The 21,544-nt window shown below is 51.1% G+C and overlaps 1 protein-coding gene across 3 annotated transcripts in view; it reads right to left on the reverse strand.

The window, feature by feature from the left end:
• IQSEC2 (IQ motif and Sec7 domain ArfGEF 2) overlaps positions 1-21,544 on the reverse strand; it is a 59,861-nt gene that overhangs the window by 27,871 nt on the left and 10,446 nt on the right. Inside the window, exon 1 of one of the 3 annotated variants that reach the window (XM_075122575.1) lies at positions 8,281-8,492. The exons of the other annotated variants lie outside the window; for them this stretch is intronic. Within the exon in view, the coding sequence (XP_074978676.1) occupies positions 8,281-8,303 (23 nt within the window). The 5' untranslated portion in view covers positions 8,304-8,492. Of the gene's footprint in view, positions 1-8,280; positions 8,493-21,544 lie in introns of those variants that run through there. 3 annotated transcript variants of the gene reach the window in all.

Genomic DNA, 21,544 nt, shown 5'->3' on the forward strand with positions numbered 1-21,544 from the left:
GCTGCCACCCGGTGGTCATGCTCAGTACTGCACCTCCTGCTGCTCGCGGCTCTTCCCAGGGCTAGAGGCCAGAATTGTCCCCCAGTCCCCACCCCAGAGAGGGGTGTTTTTCACCCATGGCCTGGCCAAACCAGCTGGGTCGGCCTCATCCACCACTCAACCCCTGCCGATCCCTGGGGCGGGGCAGCCGGGGAACCGCCACACAGAACGCCGCAGGGGAGGGCTCGCCCGGTGCTGAGATGCAGCCACCTCTGGGGTGGGGGCAGCAGGGAACAGCCTCATATAACACTGCCCGAGGACGGCTCGCCCGGCGCTGAGATGCAGCCACCTCTGGGGTGGGGGCAGCAGGGTACAGCCTCATATAACAGTGCCCGAGGACGGCTTGCCCGGCGCTGAGATGCAGCCACCTCTGGGGTGGGGGCAGCTGGGAACAGCCTCATATAACACTGCCCGGGGATGGCTCGCCCGGCACTGAGATGCAGCCACCTCTGGGGTGGGGGCAGCTGGATTTAGGAGGCCAAATGAAATCACTGGAGCTGGGCTTTGACCCGGACACCAGGGTTCACGCCCAGCTCTTGCAGAAACAGTCTCATCCTCCTCAGGTCTCATGCTAAGGTGCCCCCCAGCCCCCGGCATCCCCCAGCGCCCGGCCCCGCCTGCCTGGGGAGAGCCCCCTGCCCCACGGTGCCCCGCAGCGCCCGGCCCCGCCTGCAAGGGGAGAGCACCCCCTGCCCAGCCCCCTGCCCCGCATCACAGCGCCCCCCAGCGCCCGGCCCCGCCTGCCAGGGGAGAGCGCCCCCTACTGCAGCTCTCCCAGCCAAAGCAGACCAAGTCCAGCTGAGCTGGTGAACGCTGGGGTTATCCATCAGGCTGGCGTGTGGGAGGATCGGGGGGTATCCGGCGCAGAGGGGGTACAGAATCTGCGACAGGTTGCATGGTCCCTTTTATTCCACATGGTTCTCTGCCAGACAAAGCTGGCGTCCTTTCGTACAGTACATACAGCAGCTGGTAGAAAGACCCCTGGGGTTATATTTACAGGGGGGATGGGTTATGGGGCAGATGGGGAGGAGGGGGCGCAGTGGGGGGACACCCATGTCCATATCCCTGTGCATTCCCCTCTGCCCTCCCCCCAAATTACTTGTGCCCGGGTTGGAGAACCCACGGTGCGAACAAGCTCGGCCGTGAGCCCTCGTGTTTGGCACGCCAGCCGTGGTGGCGCATCGGGGTGAGGCACACTCATTTTGCACGACCACCACTGGGGAAAGCCGTGCAAATCCCGCCCCCCCCCGGCTCTGTGGCTGCACGGCTGATTCATGCGGACGACACTCATTTTGCTGCCTCGTTAGCAATCAGGGTAAACCGCACTCCTTTAGCACATCGGGGACACGCCAGATTAGTACAACTCACACCCACCTTGTACGCCCAACCGCCTGCACGGGAAACCAGTGCAATTTTGCACCACGGCAGATTTGTGCAAATCACACTTGGCCTGCCCGCTGGCGGCAGGGGGACATATGCACCTCTCCCCCTTCCCGGCTTTGCAAACTGATGACCCAACAAATTAGTGCAAATTACACCCATTTTGAAAGATGACCGACTGAGAATTCAGTGCAAGTCACACTCATTTTGCACATTGCACGGTCGATCGGCGCAATGCACACTTGTTTTGCACACCCAGAATGGGGGGAATCTGTGCAAGTTACCTCCATTTTGCACCTCCACTGCGCTGGGAGATTAGCACAAATCCCCCCTGCTTTGCACACCAGCCTCAATAATTTAGCACCCTGGCTAAGCAGCAGATTAGACCAAGACACACTCACTTTGCACACCTGCTGCTTGGGAGGTGTGTGCCAATTCCCCCCCACACCCATTTTGGTCATCAGCTATGTGCAAATCACATTTGTTCCACCCACCCACACAGGGGCAATTAGCATCCAGCCTTTTGCACATCGATCGCTCAACCATTCCATGCAAATGGCACGTGGGCTTGTGCACGACTGCCGGGGGGAGGGAGCAGTGTCAGGCACCCCCCTTTTGCACGCCAAGTCACATTCATTTTGCACGCCCAGCGCCAGGCAGGTCAGCGCAAGCCACCCATTTTGCACATGCCCCCGCCCCCACCCTGGGGAACCCCCCCCCCCTCCAATTTGCAGGTCCCAGGGGGGGGATCCAGGCTGCTTGGTGGACAGGTGCCAGAGACACCCGCTTCGCACGGATCCGTGCACACCCGCCCCCCCCACACACACACAAAGTTCCAGACGCCCATCGGCATGAGCACGGCCCCGTCCAATCCCGCCGCGGGAGGCACAGTCCAAGGCCCTGAAGAGCGGGGCTGGGGGGCAGGTCCGGGATCCAGGTTTCCCATCCTCTGCACGCACACGCACTCCCCGAGCCTGCGATCCCAGTGCCCTCGGGCAGGTACGAAGCAAATGAGGAGGCCGCACCAAGTCCAGACGGGGAGGGCGGAGGGCGGAGCAAAATCCAGAAAACAGATCCAGAGAGGCAGGCGGGAGCGTTATAGCGTTCAAAGGTTCGTTTGTTTCAGGGCATGGCCATGATGAAGGGGGGGGGGCGGAAGCCCCGTAGAAGCATAGGGGGGGTTGTCCAGATTTTTGGGGGTGGGGCGGGCGGGCTGGTTTCTGCAGCTCCATCGCTGTCCTCCTGCAGGGGGGCGTCGCGGGGGGGCTGGGAGTTAAGGCTTCTGCTTCTGCATAGAAAAATGTGTAAACTGCAATTGGGAGAGTGGGGCTGGGGGGGGGGCGGCGGAGGCATCGGGGTCCGTTCCAGAGACGCAAGGGAGTCGAAAGCAGCTGCTGAGCCGGGTCTCAGCCCCCCGGGGCCAATCTGGAGTCTTCCCCCAACTGCAACGGGGACAAGGCTGGATTCTGATCTCAGCCCACCAGGGTCAATCCAGAGCAAATCTGGAGTCACTCCTGACTGCAACGGGGACAGAGCCGGATTCTGATCCAGCTCGCGGGGGTCAATCCAGAGTCATTCCCTGACGGCAACAGGGACAGGGCTGGATTCTGATCTCACCCTGCTGGGGTCAATCCAGAGTCAAACCCTGACTGCAATGGGGAAGGGGCTGGGTTCTAATCTCAGCCCGCTGGGGTCAATCCCAAATCACTCCCTGACTGCAACGGGGACAGGGCTGGATTCTGAGTCATTAATGTAGACAGAAGTCAAAGGTCCAATCCCAAACTGGGGCCTGCTGGCATTTCAAGGTCAAATCAAGTAGACAGGGAGGGAGGGGGCGGAGCTTGAAAGTCAGAGATTGAAAGTCAAGCCTATGGGGTTAAAGGTCAATATTAAAGATGTCGAAGGTCAATCTCAAATTGCTGGGGCCCACAGGCAAAAACAAGCCTCACAGGGTCAAAGGTCAAACACAAGTGATAAGAGGCCAAAGATCAGCAGCCATGAAATGGAAAGGGGTCAAGAGTCAAACCCAAATGGGCCGAAGGTCAAACAATTGTCACAGAGTTGCAGGTCATCACAAGGCTGCTCGAAGGCAAAGGTCAAACCCGAATGGGGGCCGAAGGTCGGGAAAATGCATGAGATTTTGTGACATCTCAAAGCCACAGAAGGCCAAAGGTTGACCCGCAATGTGCAGTGATAAGGAGCGAACAGAATTTATGGGGTTAAGCTCCGCCCAACCATACAGGAGGTGAGAGGTCAAACCCCAATGGTGGGGGTTAAAAGTCAAACAAAGCTACTCGTGTCAAAAGCGTGAGCAGTTAAAGATCCACCTCAGCATTGGGGTTGTAGGTCACAACAAAGCTGAAGGACGTTAAAGGTCAATGAAGGGGTCAAAGGGTAAGCAAATGGAACGGGGTTAGAGGTCAATGCCACTATGGGGTTAAAACCCATGTCAAAGCAACAGAAGGTTAAAGGTCAAACCCAACTTGGGGACTAAAGGTCAAAGTAAACTAGGAGCTAAAGGTAACACAACTGAACGAGGGTCAAAGTTTAATTCTACAAGGGGCTAAAGGTCAAACAAAACTCTTGGTGCTAGCATTCAAGTCAAAGCAGCAAGAGGTTAAAGGTCAAATTCAATATAGGGGTCAAGGTCAAGCCACAAAAAGCGAAGGGTTCTTAAGATCATATCAAGCCACCGGGGGCGTAACGGTCAAGTCCAAGTAGTAGAAGTTAGAGGTCAACCCCATGCTGCAGCCAATGGCCATGCCCAAGCAGCATGAGGTTAAAGGTCACAGCCGATGTTGGGGTGAAAGGTCAAACAAAACTAGCTTTGGGGTTTTGAACGTTCAAAAAACGATTAGTCAATTGGCCAGTCAAATAACATCAAAAAAAGGTCCAATATTTGGATGTGTTTACTTATTAGAAGAGTAACCAAAAAAGCATCAGACTTCATGGGCTTCCATAGGCTGAGCGTAGCCGTAAAATGCCGAATTCCACACGCACAAGTGCCTCAGACGCGTTATTGTCACTCAGTACAATGCGAAACGCAAAGAAAGAAAGCGCTACGAAATGAAAGAGTCGCACCGTGGCGCGCTCAGAAAGGTTGGCCGCCACTCCGGCTGGAACACGTGACACTATTTGACCGTGGTCAAATAATAAGTGGTCAACTGACCGCCCAACTGACATCGTTTGACCGAACAATTGACCGACCAGTTCACGTTATTTGACCGGCCAGCTGACAGTATTTGACCAATTGACATCGCTGGGCCAGTCCCCTGACCAATTAATTGACGCTGTTGGACTCATCAATTGACCAACCACCTGATACTGCTGAGCCAGGCAATTGATCAACCACAGGACACCGCTGGAGTGGTCGATTGACACGGTTTGACCGGAAAATCGACCGCCCAATTGAGTCTGTTGACTGGTCAAGTGACCGGCTCGCCATGCCCAAACACAACCCTAGCTGCGAGCGGGAATGGTCAAGATCAGGAAGTTAAAGGTCAAACCCAACGCAGGAGGGTCAAACAAAAGTCTCACGGCCAAAGGTCGCGCCAACAAACGGAGGGTCAAAGGCCAAGACCACGTCTGGGGGGGTTAAAGGTCAAATCAAACTCTTGGAGCTAAAGGTCACGTCAGAGCAGCTGGAGGTGAAAGGTGTAAGGCAATGTGGGGGGTGAAGAGTCAAACAGAAGTGGGGGAGTAGTTGGCTGGCTCTAGCTAGGTGGAAGGCGGGGGGCGTTTGCGTCTCTGGAATGGCCCCAGCCCTCCTTACCCCGGGCGCTGGGGCGGGCGGGGAGGGTGAAGCCGTGGGGGCTGCAGGAGAGCACGGCGGGGAGGTCTCAGCAGCGCCCCCTCCAGGTTATCTAGAGGACGGGCTGCTGCACTCCGAGGCGGGGCAGCAGAACTGATGGATGTCCTCGCCCTCCAAATCATCCCTGGGGGGGTCGGGGGGGGGAGACAGAGAGACAGGGACAGACAGACAGGTTAGACCCAGAGCACTCACGACAGAACACGCCCCCATTGGGGGAGGGGGCACCATACCCCTCCCCTTCCCCAGGGGAGCAGTGTGGGGGCGCAGGATGGCAGGAGTGTGAGACACGACTGGAGGGAGGAGAGGTGCAAAGGGAGAGGGGAACTAGACACTAGTCCCCACTCACCTCCCAGAGCCAGGGAGAGAACCCAGGCATCCGGGCTCCCAGCCTTCCTTCTCTAACCACTAGACCCCACTCCCCTCCCAGAGCCAGGGAGAGAACCCAGGCGTCCGGGCTCCCAGCCTCCCTGCTCTAACCACTAGACCCCAGTCCCTTCCCTGCGCTGGGGAGAGAACCCAGGCGTTCTGGCTCCCAGCCTCCCTGCTCTAACCACTAGTCCCCAGTCCCTTCCCTGCGCTGGGGAGAGAACCCAAGCGTTCTGGCTCCCAGCCTCCCTGCTCTAACCACTAGTCCCCAGTCCCTTCCCTGCGCTGGGGAGAGAACCCAGGCGTCCTGGCTCCCAGCCTCCCTGCTCTAACCACTAGACCCCAGTCCCTTCCCTGCGCTGGGGAGAGAACCCAGGAGTCCGGGCAGAGGCTGGGTGTATGGCTGAGAGGAAGCCGTGGAGCTGCAGGTGCCGGGGCGGTCGGGCGGGGGGGGCCGAAGTGGATGTGCTGGGCCGGGGGTGAGTGGGGGGGGCTGGCTGTCTTACCTGCACTCTGCCTGCCGGGCGGGGGGGGCTAGCTGCGAGTGGAGGAGCGATTGAGCAGGACAGCAGTACTGGTGCAGAGTGGGAGACGCGGAGGACCTATAGAGGGCAGCAGAGAGACAGCAACGGGGAGGGGAGGCTAGGGGGAGGGGTGTGAATGGGGAGGGGTGTGAATCGGGGAGAGGGGTGTGAATGGGGGAGAGGGACACACAAGAGTTGGATGGGGACAGCATAGATAGATAGATAGATAGATAGATAGAGGGGGTGGATGGGGATAGATAGATAGATAGATAGATAGATAGATAGATAGATAGATAGATAGATAGAGGGGGTGGATGGGGATAGATAGATAGATAGATAGATAGATAGATAGATAGAGGGGGTGGATGGGGATGGATAGATAGATAGATAGATAGAGGGGGTGGATGGGGTGGATAGACAGTGATCGGGAGACCACCGGGGGGGGCACGCGGGGACAGGCAATGAGACAGAGCAGGAGGGGGCCAGAGGGGGAGAGCGAACGACAGACAAAAGGGGGGAAGAGAAGAAAAAACACCAAGTCAAGGAGGAGCAGGACAGCACGGACCACACAGAGACCCCGGCCCAGCGAGAGGGGGAGCAGAGCCCCCCGTGCCAGAGCCGGACGCGGAGAGCAGCCACGCAGAGACACACAACCAGGGGCTTGGGCAGGGCCTGTCAGGACACCACGGCACGGAGAGACACGGGGCCACGGAGAGAGACAGGCTGGACCAGGCCACAGAACAGGCCACGGAGAGGACCAGGCTGAGCCCCCTGGGACGAGCCACAGCAGCACCGGCAAGGAGATCACAGGTCCAGAGAGAGAGAAGCTGGAGCCGGGCCACAGAGCCACGTATGGAGCAAGCCCCGCCGGGCCACGGAGCCATGGGGAGAAGGCCCACAGGGGCCCCCACAGCGTCACAGGGGCACAGAGAGAGACCTGATGGCTGGGACGGGCAGGCAGACAGTGCAGGGCGCTGGGTTTGGCTCCCACCGGGCCAGCGAGCCCCGGAGAGAGAGAGGGGCCTGCATGAGAAGGCCAGGACCGTGGACGCCGCAGGGAAGGGGGCACCGGCCAGCACCCCGCCCGCCGTCCGTTGGGGGAGCCGGAGAAGAAAGCTTCGTGGCCGGGACAGGAGAGGGGGATCTGGTGGGGGTGGAGGGATCCTTTGGGATCTGGAGAGGTTTCCAGAGGGGATCAAGGGGGCGGGTGGGAAGGATGCAGAGGGCTCGGCGGTACAGGGATCCAGAGGGATCTAGCAAGCAGGAGAGAACTGGATCCCCTGCGAGCCAGCAGGTGGGAAGCCAGGAGATTCGGTCACAAAGGGGGGGCCACTGGCAAAGGGCTCTGACGACTTCCCCCTGCTGCCACCAGGACCCCAAAGAGCGGCACCAGACGCCAACGACCGACTCCACGACCAGCCACCGAGGCCATGAGACCCAGAGACACCCACCGCGCCCTTGCCCCCACACCCCAGCCTGGGACAGCAACCAGCTCTGCACCCGAGACAACCCCCCTTTCTCCCAGGTCCCCGCTGCTCTAACCACTAGACCCCACTCCCCTCACAGAGCCGGGGAGAGAACCCAGGAGTCCGGACTCCCAGCCCCCTGCTCGAACCACTAGATCCCACAGCTGGGAATGGAAGCAAACACATGAAGTGCATATTTATTTCCTCTTTATAAAAACATCCATGTCAATATTTACGGAAAGTTTCTGCTCATGAAGCTACAGGAATCAGTTCCGGGGGGGGGGGGGGAGATAAATTCAGAGTCTAGTGGGAAACTGAGTCACTGCTATAATTCATGGCACCAAAGACAGAAGCTCCCCGCCCAGGAGACAGCACCCCCTGCACAGCCCCCTGCCCCACTCCCCACCGCCCCCCGAGTGCCCGGCCCCGTCTGCCAGGGGAGAGCACCCCCTGCCCAGCCCCCTGCCCCACTCTCCACCGCCCCCCGAGTGCCCGGCCCCGTCTGCCAGGGGAGAGCACCCTCTGCCCAGCCCCCTGCCCCACTCCCCACCGCCCCCCAGTGCCCGGCCCTGCCTGCCAGGGGAGAGCGCCCCCGCCCCACAGCGCCCCCTGCTGGCCCCCCATGGCCCGTCACCCTGCGCCCCCCAGGCCACCCCCTCTGCCAGACTCCAGCACAGCCGCCTTCTCCACTCACGGGCTTCCGGGGGCAAAGTCCATCGCCGCCTCCTGGCTTCTCCTGCCCCCGATCCCCGGGTTGGTGGGAGCCTGGGGGGCTCCCTCTGCCCTGGCGCACAGACACCCCGCCCCCCGGCGGGAGGGAGCTGGGCCGTGGGTCCGGGCAGGGCGCCCCAGCAGCGCCCAAGGGGAAGGGTGTCACCGCGCTGCCATCAGCTGATCGGAAACCCGAGCTCCGTGGGGCACCCAAAGGGGGCGGGGAGGGGGGGTTAACCCTGTGAGGGCTGGGAAAAATCCTTCTTCCTGGTGCGCAAGGGGAGGGACCCTGCCCTGGCCGCCAGACCCCGCTCCCCTCCCAGAGCCGGGGGACAGAACCCAGGCGTCCTGGCTCCCAGCCGCCCCCCCTGCTCTAACCACCAGCCCCGCTCCCCTCCCAGAGCGAGGGAGAGAACCCAGGAGTCCTGGCTCCCAGCCTCTCCCTAACCATTAGAGTCAACAGGAAGGGAGGCCACTAGCAAGGATAATGCATTCTGCAGACCTCTGAGCCTGCTGCCGGGGGAGGGTTCCCGGACTCCTGGGTTCTCTCCCGGGTTGTGGGAGGGGAGTTGGGTCTAGTGGTTAGAGCAGGCAGGGCTGGGAGCCAGGACTCCTGGGTTCTCTCCCCTGCTCTGTGAAAATTCCAACTGCAGAGATGAAAATGGCCACTAGAGGGCAGTGCTAGCCGCAGAAAATGCCCTACTCCCTGGAGGGGGTTTGACTCACTAAAGTTTTTCTCCTCGCCTGTAGCTTCTTTCCCCCTAGCTGGAGACCCTACAATAACAAACCAACCTGCGCAGCCCAGCCTGCAAAGAGTACCTGAGGGGAGTGGGGTCTCGTGGGTTACAGCAGCGGGGGCGGGGGCTGGGAGCCCGGACTCCTGTGTTCTCTCCCTGGCTCTGGGAGGGGAGTGGGGCCTAATGGTTAGAGCTGGGGCCCTGGGAGCCCGGACTCCTGGGCTCTCTCCTGGCTCTGGTACAGGAGTGGGATGTAGCAGTTAGAGCAGAGGGTGGGCTGCTTGTTCAGGAGACAGCGTATAACCGGTAATATCCACAGCTATTAATTCTCTTGCATTGAAGTCCTCAGGTTTGTACAAGTAATAGGTATAGAAACTCGGCAGTTACTTAGCAACCTGCTCCGCTTTTGGGAGCGAATTGTTTGTGGATTGCTAAAGAGTGAGTGTGTTAATACACAACAGAAGTGAGGGGGAATGAACGTGTACATCTGTCCAAGGATTGCACATTATTTGCACAGCCCCCTATAGAAACAGACACGTATAGCAGGGAATCTTAGGGATTTCACAGCCGTGTGCACAAATATACATGTCCAGCCACACATACCGATGTCACCGCTAGAGAGAGAAAGGTGCATGTGTAGCCAGGAATAAATCAGATTCCATAGCTCCATGCGGACATATATATTTATAGCCAAGAATATTATAGCTAGGTGTGGCAGGATGTCTTTTTTCCAAATTTGAGGAATCATCTTGTTTATTTTTAAGCGTCTCCCCTCCCCCCCCCCAATTTGTATCAATTTAAAATTTCATGGTTGCGGGGAAGGTCAGGCAAGGAAGGAGCCAGATAAATAATTATTGAACGGCAGCAGGTGTTGAGATGCAAACAGTTAAAGCTTTGAAACCATTAAAACTCATCAATATCGAACATCAAAATATCCACAAGGGGAACTCTCATAAGCAAGTTTCTTACTTCGCCTATCTGCCAATTTCGATGATCACCAACAGAATTTTTTCCCCATTGGTTTATGTGTATAGGGTGAAATCTACATTTATGCCCAACAATCTGATTCTTCCTAGGTTAATTATAGATTTCATCACTGTCTAAGAAATATACAGAAATCTTTACAGACACATACCCATATAGCTGGGAACATCATAGATTTCATAGCTCTATATTATATATTTCAGAGATCTCTCCAGTATAGAGATAGATTTCACAGCCGGACATACAGACGTACATTTTACAGATTCAATAGCTACAGAAATATACACAGAAATCTATTGTACTGAGTTCCTAGATCTACGAAAATACTGGTGCGTATTATATAATCCTGGTAGGTATGTGTAGATCTAAGAATATAATCTAATGTGGACACAGCTATATACAGAAATCTGTGACTATTACATTTCTAGATCTACAAATACAACTAGGAATTCGTATTAATTATATTACGTATTATATTATAGTCCTAGATCTACACATATCTAGGGATATAATGTAATATAGGAGCTATATGTGTCTATTTCTAAATATATGATTACAGGCTATTTATTTACATGTGTTTATGAATATGATAGTTTCCTAGTGTTTAAGAGCTCTTTAGATCATCTAGTCTGACTTCCTGAGTCACAGCCCAGAGAATTCCATCTAGTCACCCATGTTCTGAGCCCAAAGACTTCACTTAAAAACCTAAAGAAGAGCTCCGTCGCGTAAACTCGAAAGCTTGTCTCTCTCCCCAACAGAAGTTGGTCCAATAGAAGATATTTCCTTGCCCACCTTGTATCTTCAGTTAGAGTAAAGCTTTTCAGTGCTCAGGAAACTAAACTCTTAAGAACAGGGGAAACCGAGACCTCACCCATGCCCATGGCCCCTGCCGCGACAGGTATTCAATTGAGATGTGACCAGATGATCTACCCCCTTGCTAGCTCAGAGCACCACTGGCCAGTATCCTGGCTCCAGCTTTGACCAACCCCAAATACTTCAGAGGAAGGTGGCAGGTAGGGGGGAAGTGGGGGGAGAAATCCTTCCTGACCCCTCCAGGTGCCTGGCTTCAGCCCTGAAGCATGAGATTGGGTTAGAGTAGATTATCCTAACACAGAGCTGCAAGTGTTAGGAGCCGGTTAAGAGCAATACAGGTGATCCTGTAGACCCCAAAGCACATGAAAAAAGGGAAAGAACCACGGAATTTATAGACTACAATATATATTGTAGCATATTATGTTCCTAGATACCACACATCCAAGCATGGATACTAATTATATTGTACTATAATATTATACATTAGCTATATGTGTATAGCTATGAATATAATCTAATAGGGATATACACACAAGAATAGACCCATATCTAGGAATATATTATAAAAGATCAAATATAATTGAGTAACAAGTAATGTTATTAATGTAACATCATTAACATCTATGCCTAGATATGGGTCTATTCTTGTGTATCTCAAAATATTATATTCCTAGACACCCACATATGGCTAATATACGTCATATTAACATGTTATTATATTATGAGAATATATATGAATATTATATGACTAGATATACACTGATAGCTACTATATTGCAGTACAGACATACATCACGCATTGTGTGTATACACATCTATAAATACCTAAGATTATTATGATACTCATCGATATTGTTACAGCTAATATTAATGATATCATATTATATTAATAGATACATGTATATTCTTATATATATACACACATCTAATAATATAGTGATACTCATGGATACCCATATAGCTAGTAAGTTATTAATAATTAATATTATATTAATAGCTTTTTATATTCTTGTGTAAACTCGTATTATAAAGTTGGGAATATAGCTACTCATATTATATCATATTATACTCAGATACACCCACAGCTAACGTTTTAAGAAAGAAAGAAAGAAAGAAAGAAAGAAAGAAAGAAAGAAAGAAAGAAAGAAAGAAAGAAAGACGTGTATGGGGATAGATAGATAAACAAATGAGGGAAATACAACCTAGATGGAGCTCCTGTAAGGAGGGTGAAAAACTAGTTGGAAAACGGTTCCCCGAGAGTTATCAGTGGTTCACAGTCATGCTGGAAGGGCATAACAAGTGGGGTCCCGCAGGGATCAGTTCTGGATCCGGTTCTGTTCAATATCTTTATCAGTGATTTAGATAATGGCATAGAGAGCACACTGATAAAGTCTGCGGACGATACCAAGCTGGGAGGGGTTGCAAGTGCTTTGGAGCAGAGGATTAAAATTCAAAATGATCTGGACAAACTGGAGAAATGGTCGGAAGTAGATAGGATGAAATTCAATAAGGACAAATGCAAAGTACAACACTTCGGAAGGAACAATCAGCCGCACACACACAATGGGAAATGACCGCCTAGGAAGGAGCACCGCGGAAAGGGATCTGGGGGTCAGAGTGGGTCACAAGCTAAATATGAGTCAACAGTGTGACGCGGTTGCAAAGAAAGCGAACCTCCTTCTGGGCTGGATTAGGAGGAGTGTTGTAAGCAAGACACGAGAAGGGACTCTTCCGCTCTACCCCGCGCTGGTTAGGCCTCAACTGGAGGATTGTGTTCAGTTTGGGTGCCACATTTCAGGAAGGATGTGGACAAACTGGAGAAAGTCCAGAGATGAGCAACAAACATGAGGAAAGGTCTAGAAAACATGAGCTATGAGGGGAGATTGAAAAAACTGGGGTTTGTTTAGTTACAAGGAGGAGGAAGAAGAATCGTTCTTCTTAACCTCTGAGGACAGGACAAGAAGCGATGGGCTTAAATTGCAGCCGGGGGGTTTAGGTTGGACATTAGGAAAAACTTCCTACCTTGTCAGGGATGGTCTAGATAATACCTAGTCCTGCCTTGAGTGAGGGGACTGGACCAGGTCACCTCTCGATGTCCCTTCCAGTCCTATGATTCTATGATAGATAGATAGATAGATAGATAGATAGATAGATAGATAGATAGATAGATGGAGTAGATGGGGATAGATAGATAGATAGATAGAAAGATGGAGTAGATGGGGATGGATAGATAGATAGATAGAAAGATGGAGTAGATGGGGATAGATAGATAGATAGATGGAGTGGATGGGGATAGATAGATAGATAGAGTGCATGGGGATAGATAGATAGAAAGATGGAGTAGATGGGGATAGATAGATGGATGGAGTGGATGGGGATAGATAGATAGATAGATAGATAGAGTGGATGGGGATGGATAGATAGATAGAGTGGATGGGGATAGATAGATAGATAGATAGATAGATAGATAGAAAGATGGAGTAGATGGGGATAGATAGATAGATGGAGTGGATGGGGATAGATAGATAGATGGAGTGGATGGGGATAGATAGATAGATAGATAGATAGATAGATAGATAGATAGATAGATAGATAGATAGATAGATAGAGTGCATGGGGATAGATAGATAGAAAGATGGAGTAGATGGGGATAGATAGATGGATGGAGTGGATGGGGATAGATAGATGGATGGAGTGGATGGGGATAGATAGATAGATGGAGTGGATGGGGATGGATAGATAGATAGATGGAGTGGATGGGGATGGATAGATAGATAGATAGATAGATAGATAGATAGATAGATAGATAGATAGATAGATGGATGGAGTGGATGGGGATAGATAGATAGAGAGATGGAGTGGATGGGGATAGATAGATAGATGGAGTGGATGGGGATGGATAGATAGATAGATGGAGTGGATGGGGATGGATAGATAGATGGATAGATAGATAGATAGATAGAGTGGATGGGGATAGATAGATAGATAGATGGAGTGGATGGGGATAGATAGATAGATGGAGTGGATGGGGATAGATAGATAGATGGAGTGGATGGGGATAGATAGATAGATAGATAGAGTGGATGGGGATAGATAGAGAGAGAGAGATAGATAGAGTGGATGGGGATAGATAGAGAGAGAGAGATGGAGTGGATGGGGATAGAGAGAGAGAGAGAGAGAGAGAGAGGATGGGGATAGATAGATAGATAGATAGATAGATAGATAGATAGATAGATAGATGTGGTGGACAGGGATGGATAGATAGATAGATAGATAGATAGATGGATAGATAGATAGATGTGGTGGACGGGGATGGATAGATAGATGGATAGATAGATAGATGTGGTGGATGGGGATGGATAGATAGATAGATGTGGTGGACGGGGATGGATAGATAGATGGATAGATAGATAGATAGAGGGGGTGGATGGGGTGGATGAGGACAGATAGATAGGACTGTCATTTAATTGCAGTTAATTCATGCGATTAACTGAAAAAAATTAATCGCTTTAAAAAATATTAATTGCGATTAATCGCAGTTTTAATCGCACTGTTAAACAGCACTAGAATACCACTTGAAACTGATTATAAATATTTTTGGATGTTTTCTATGTTTTCAAATACACTGATTTCAATTACAACACAGAATACAAAGTGTACCGGGCTCACTTTATAGGATTATTTTTTATTACAAATATTTGCACTGTAATAAAGAAACAAACGAACTAGTGTTTTTCAGTTCACCCCATACAAGTACCGTCATGCAATCTCTTTATGGTGAAAGTGCAACTTACAAATGTCGATTTTTTTTTTGTTACACAACTGCACTCAAAAACAAAACAATGCAAAACTTCAGAGCCTACAAGTCCACTCAGTCCTACTTCTCGTTCAGCCAGTCGCTCAGACAAACCAGAGATAATGCTGCCCGCTTCTTATTTACAACGTCACCTGAAAGTGAGAACAGGCGTTCGCATGGCACTTTTGTAGCCGGCATCGCAAGGTATTTACGTGCCAGATCTGCTAAACATTCGTGTGCCCCTTCATGCTTCGGCCACCGTTCCAGAGGACAAGCGTCCATGCTGGTGACACTTGTTTAAAAAAAGAATGCATCTATTAAATGTGTGACTGCCCTCCTTGGGGGAGAATTGTAGGTCTCCCGCTCTGTTTTACCCGCATTCTGCCCTATATTTCATGTTCTAGCAGTCTCGGACGGTGACCCAGCACATGTTGTTTGTTTTAAGAACACTGTCACGGCAGAGTTGACAAAATGCAAAGAAGGCAGCAGTGTGAGATTTCTAAAGCTAGATACAGCACATGACCCAAGGTTTAAGAATCTGAAGTGCCATCCCAAATCTGAGAGTGACGAGGTGTGGCACATGCTTTCAGAAGTCTTAAAATGGCAAAGCTGTGCTGTGGAAACTACAGAACCAAACCACCAAAAAAGAAAATCAACCTTCTGCTGGTGGCATGTGACTCAGATGATGAAAATGAACTTGCGTCGGTCTGCTCTGCTTTGGATCATTATCGAGCAGAACCTATCACCAGCATGGACGCTTGTCCTCTGGAGCGGTGGCCGAAGCATGAAGGGGCACACGAATGTTTAGCAGATCTGGCACGTAAATACCTTGCGATGCCGGCTACGAAAGTGCCATGCGAACGCCTGTTCTCACTTTCAGGTGACGTTGTAAATAAGAAGCGGGCAGCATTATCTCTGGTTTGTCTGAGCGACTGGCTGAACGAGAAGTAGGACTGAGTGGACTTGTAGGCTCTGAAGTTTTGCATTGTTTTGTTTTTGAGTGCAGTTGTGTAACAAAAAAAAAATCGACATTTGTAAGTTGCACTTTCACCATAAAGAGATTGCATGACGGTACTTGTATGGGGTGAACTGAAAAACACTAGTTCGTTTGTTTCTTTATTACAGTGCAAATATTTGTAATAAAAAATAATCCTATAAAGTGAGCCCGGTACACTTTGTATTCTGTGTTGTAATTGAAATCAGTGTATTTGAAAACATAGAAAACATCCAAAAATATTTATAATCAATTTCAAATGGTATTCTCTTATTGATTAAAACTGCAGTGAATCGCGATTAATTTTTGTAATTGTTTGACAGCCCTGATAGATAGAGGTGTATATTTTTGTGTCTCTCTCTACATATAATACCTATGAACATTATATGATATTCATATACACATATAGCTAATATCTATTAAGATGACATTATTCATAGCTATCAACGGAAATATACACATGTATTTTTGATTGTAATACAGTACTCACAGCTATTTGTGTATATGCCTGTACAAAGGTGAATGTATATTAAATTCATATATACACTTACAGATAGTAATTTATAAGATTCCTAGTTATGTGTGAATATTTCCATGTATAGATAATTACCTACCCTATAGTAATAAATATAAATAGAAGAGAAGAGAATATAGAAATCTCTCTATACACAACCCACATCATCTAATATTAACCCAGTACGGACAAATGATTATCTACCCTTTATCCACTATGCAGAATAATTATTACAGATTTATAATTTTTAGAGATTTCCCTTAATTAGACAGCGACCTCTCAGGTACAATGAAACACAACAGCTTTTCGCATACACACTATTCACACAGGTGTCCACGGAAATCATTGCTAAATTTGGTGCGTGTGTCCGTGTGTCCTGGCCGCAGTGGCTGAGCCCTGCTGTGTGTCTGTGTATTAGATTTACAGCTGATTCTTCAGCCCCTGGATATATGTCTTTCCCCCGCCAGACGCACGGGTGAGCTCCCATTGTAACACCGCATCTCACAACCCGTCTCCGAGACAATACACCTACACAGAACATGGCTTTTATTTTTTTCCCCCTAAATAATTAATTCTTCCAGCAGGCGTAACTACCTTGGATATTTTTTTTTTCAAATGATAACACAGAAATGGCTGCCTTGGATGAGACCCAGGGGTCCATCTACCCTGGTATCCCGCCTCCTTCTCGCCAGATCAGACCATGGGCTCATTTACCCTGGTATCTCGCCTCCTCCTCCCCAGGCCAGACCACGGGCCCATCTACCCCGGTATCCCACCTCCTCCACCCCAGATCAGACCATGGGCCCACCTACCGCAGTATCCCGCCTCCTCCACCCCAGACCAGACCACAGGCCCATCTACCCCGGTATCCCGCCTCCTCCACCCCAGATCAGACCATGGGCCCATCCACCCCAGCATCCCTCCTCCTCTAGGTTAGATCAGACCCACGGGCCCATCCATCCCGGTATCCAGTCTCTGGAGGTGGTGGCTGGCACCAGCTTGCTCTGAGGAAGGGGAAAACTCTGCCATGATGGGGGAACAGCCTCGGAAAGCTCAAGGCCAGGTTCCCCCCCCCACACACAGCACGGAGGGTGGCAGGGGGACACACACACACACACACACACACACACAGAGTCTCTCTCTCTCACACAGCCACATCCCTCCAGCTGCTCAGAGATGACTCAAGCTCTAGCTATTAATTAATCCAGGAAACGAGGGGGGGAATGGGGGGGAAATTATTTTAGGAACAACGCTGATTCCAGAGGGGGGCCCCCCAGCTGTCATGGCAACCAGGGACTCCCTGCATACCCTCCCCCTCCCCCCGGAAAACTCACCCGACCTCACCTACCACCCTCCATGGATCTCCCCCAGCCCGCACTCGCCACCCACCCACCAGGAACATGGGCCAGTCTATTGGGAGGGGGGTGTTTTTCCGGTTTGTTATTGTAGGGTCTCTCTGTGTACACCAGATTGTTTATCGTAGGCTCTTTCCAATGTGTTACTGTAGGGTCTCTCTGTGTGTCCCTGTTTGTTATTTAGAGTCTCTCTGATCTGGCTATTGTAGGGTGTGTCTGCAGACATGGGTGTGTTTATCGTAGAGTCCCGCTGGTTTATTATTGTAGGGTTTCTGGTGTGCGTCCCTGTTTGTTAGTATAGAATCTCTCTGATTTGTTACTGTAGGGTCTCTCTGGGTATGCTGGTTTGTTACTGTAGGGTCTCTCTGCTTTGTTATTGTAGGACGGTCTCTCTGCTTTGTTATTGTAGGGTCTCTGTGGTTGATTATTGTATGCCAGTCTCTCCGGTTTGTTATTGTAGGGTCTCTGTGTCTCCCTGTCTGTTATTAGAGTCTCTCGGATTTGTTATCCTGAGGGCCCTGCCAAATTCAAGGTCCATTTTGGCCAATTTCTCGGTCACAGGGTTTTAGAAATTGTAACTTTCATGATTTCAGCTCTTTAAATCTGAAATTTCACGGTGCTGTAATTGTTGGGTCCTGACCCAAAAAGGAGTTGTGGGGGGTCACAAGGTTATTGTAGGGGGCGATTGCGGTACTGTTACCCTTATTCCTGCGCAGCTGCTGGGGGGGGGGGCGCTGCCTTCAGAGCTGGGTGCCCGGCTAACAGCCCCCACTCTCCGGACGCCCAGCTCTGAAGACAGCTCAAAAGTAAGGGGGGCAGTACCGTGACCCCCCTAAAATAACCTTGTGCCCCCCCCCAAACTCTCTTTTGGGTCAGGACCCCCAGTTTTGTCTTCTCCATGAGTATGTATAGGGTCTAATGTAGTATATGGTAAACGCACACAAAAGGCCAGATTTGGGGGGGGGCAGATTTCACGCTCCGTGACTCGTTTTTCATGGCCGGGAATTTGGTAGGGCCCTAGTTATGATCACGTCTCCTTGCATAGGCTGGTTTGTTATTGTAGGGTGCCCTTTCTTGATGACGTACTAGGCTCCAACTCCCCCCCCCAACTCCCGGCTCTGTTCTCCACCCCACATCTGGTGCAGGCGGGAGGAGTGCTGGGCAGATGGGCTTCACCTAACGAAGAGAGGGAAGAGCATCTTTGCGAGCAGGCTGGCTAACCTAGTGAGGAGGGCTTTAAACTAGGCTAACCGGGGGAAGGAGACCAAAGCCCTGAGGTACGTGGGCAAGCAGGATACTGTGAGGAAGTGCAGGCAGGAACGTCTGGGAGGGGAGGGCTCCTGCCTCATACTGGGAATGAGGGGCGATCAGCAGGTTCTCTCAAGTGCCTATATACAAATGCACAAAGCCTGGGAAACAAGCAGGGAGAACTGGAGGTCCTGGTGATGTCAAGGAATTATGACGTGATCGGAATAACAGAGACTTGGTGGGATAACTCCCATGACTGGAGTACTGTCATGGATGGATATAAACTGTTCAGGAAGGACAGGCAGGGCAGAAAAGGTGGGGGAGTTGCACTGTATGTAAGGGAGCAGTATGACTGCTCAGAGCTCCCGTACGAAACTGCAGAAAAACCTGAGTGTCTCTGGATTAAGTTTAGAAGTGTGTGCAACAAGAGTGATGGCGTGGTGGGAGTCTGCTATAGACCACCGGACCAGGGGGGTGAGGTGGACCCTTCTTCCGGCAGCTCGCGGAAGCTACTAGATCGCAGGCCCTGGTTCTCATGGGAGACTTTAATCATCCTGATATCGGCTGGGAGAGCAATACAGCGATGCACAGACAATCCAGGAAGTTTTTGGAAAGCGTAGGGGACAATTTCCTGGTGCAAGTGCTGGAGGAGCCAACTGGGGGGGGAGCTTTTCTTGACCTGCTGCTCACAAACCGGGAAGAATTAGTGGGGGAAGCAAAAGTGGATGGGAACCTGGGAGGCAGCGACCATGAGTTGGTCGAGATCAGGATCCTGACACAGGGAAGAAAGGTAAGCAGCAGAATACGGACCCTGGACTTCAGGAAAGCAGACTTTGACTCCCTCAGGGAACGGATGGGTAGGATCCCCTGGGGGAATAACATGAGGGGGAAAGGAATCCAGGAGAGCTGGCTGTATTTCAAAGAATCCCTACTGAGGTTACAGGGACAAACCATCCTGATGTGTCGAAAGAACAGTAAATATGGCAGGCGACCAGCTTGGCTTAACAGTGAAATCCTTGCGGATCTTAAGCATAAAAAAAGAACAGGAGGACTTGTGGCACCTTAGAGACTAACCAATTTATTTGAGCATGAGCTTTCGTGAGCTACAGCTCCGGATGCATCTGATGAAGTGAGCTGCAGCTCACGAAAGCTTATGCTCAAATAAATTGGTTCGTCTCTAAGGTGCGACAAGTCCTCCTCTTCTTTTTGCGAATACAGACTAACACGGCTGCTACTCTGAAACCAAACATAAAAAAGAAGCTTACAAGAAGTGGAAGATTGGACAAATGACGAGGGAAGAGTATAAAAATGTTGCTCAGGCATGCAGGAATGAAATCAGGAGGGCAAATCGCACCTGGAGTTGCAGCTAGCGAGGGATGTTAAGAGTAACAAGAAGGGTTTCTTCAGATATGTTGGCAACAAGAAGAAAGCCAAGGAAAGTGTGGGCCCCTTACTGAATGAGGGAGGCAACCTAGTGACAGGGGATGTGGAAAAAGCTAATGTACTCAATGCTTTTTTTGCCTCTGTCTTCACGAACAAGGTCAGCTCCCAGACTACTGCACTGGGCAGCACAGCATGGGGAGGAGGTGGCCATCCCTCTGTGAAGGAAGAAGTGGTTCGGGACTATTTAGAAAAGCTGGACGAGCACAAGTCCATGGGGCCGGGTGCGCTGCATCCCGAGAGTGCTAAAGGAATTGGCGGATGTGATTGCAGAGCCATTGGCCATTATCTTTGAAAACTCATGGCAATCGGGGGAAGTCCCCGATACTAAACTGGGAGGAGAGGTAGATACGCTGGAGGGCAGGGATAGGATACAGAGGGACCTAGACAAATTGGAGGATTGGGCCAAAAGAAATCTGATGAGGTTCAACAAGGATAAGTGCAGGGTCCTGCACTTAGGACGGAAGAACTCAATGCACAGCTACAGACTAGGGACCGAATGGCTAGGCAGCAGTTCTGTGGAAAATGACCTAGGGGTGACAGTGGACGAGAAGCTGGATATGAGTCAGCAGTGTGCCCTTGTTGCCAAGAAGGCCAATGGCATTTTGGGATGTATAAGTAGGGGCATAGCGAGCAGATCGAGGGACGTGATCGTCCCCCTCTATTCGACATTGGTGAGGCCTCATCTGGAGTACTGTGTCCAGTTTTGGGCCCCGCACTACAAGAAGGATGTGGAAAAATTGGAGAGAGTCCAGCGAAGGGCAACAAAAATGATTAGGGGTCTGGAACACATGACTTATGAGGAGAGGCTGAGGGAGCTGGGATTGTTTAGTCTGCAAAAGAGAAGAATGAGGGGGGATTTGATAGCTGCTTTCAACTACCTGAAAGGGGGTTCCAAAGAGGATGGATCTAGACTGTTCTCAGTGGTAGAAGAGGACAGGACAAGGAGTAATGGTCTCAAGTTACAGTGGGGGAGGTTTAGGTTGGATATTAGGAAAAACTTTTTCACTAGGAGGGTGGTGAAACACTGGAATGCGTTACCTAGGGAGGTGGTAAATCTCCTTCCTTAGAAGTTTTTAAGGTCAGGCTTGACAAAGCCCTGGCTGGGATGATTTAATTGGGGATTGGTCCTGCTTTGAGCAGGGGGTTGGACTAGATGACCTCCTGAGGTCCCTTCCAACCCTGATATTCTATGATTCTATGTCAAAGCCAGACACAGGAGGGGATCGTGAGGAAACTGAGGCAGAGGCAAATGAAACAGAATGCAGATGAAGGAGGGAAGAGGCAGCTGCACCCAAGTGCCGGGGGAGCCCTCCCCGTGCGGGATTATGTGCGGCTGGTCCCCAGCTGTCCCACCCCAGAGAGG

The sequence above is a fragment of the Caretta caretta genome, chromosome 23 (genome assembly GCF_965140235.1).
Source record: "Caretta caretta isolate rCarCar2 chromosome 23, rCarCar1.hap1, whole genome shotgun sequence".
Lineage (NCBI taxonomy): Eukaryota > Metazoa > Chordata > Testudines > Cheloniidae > Caretta > Caretta caretta.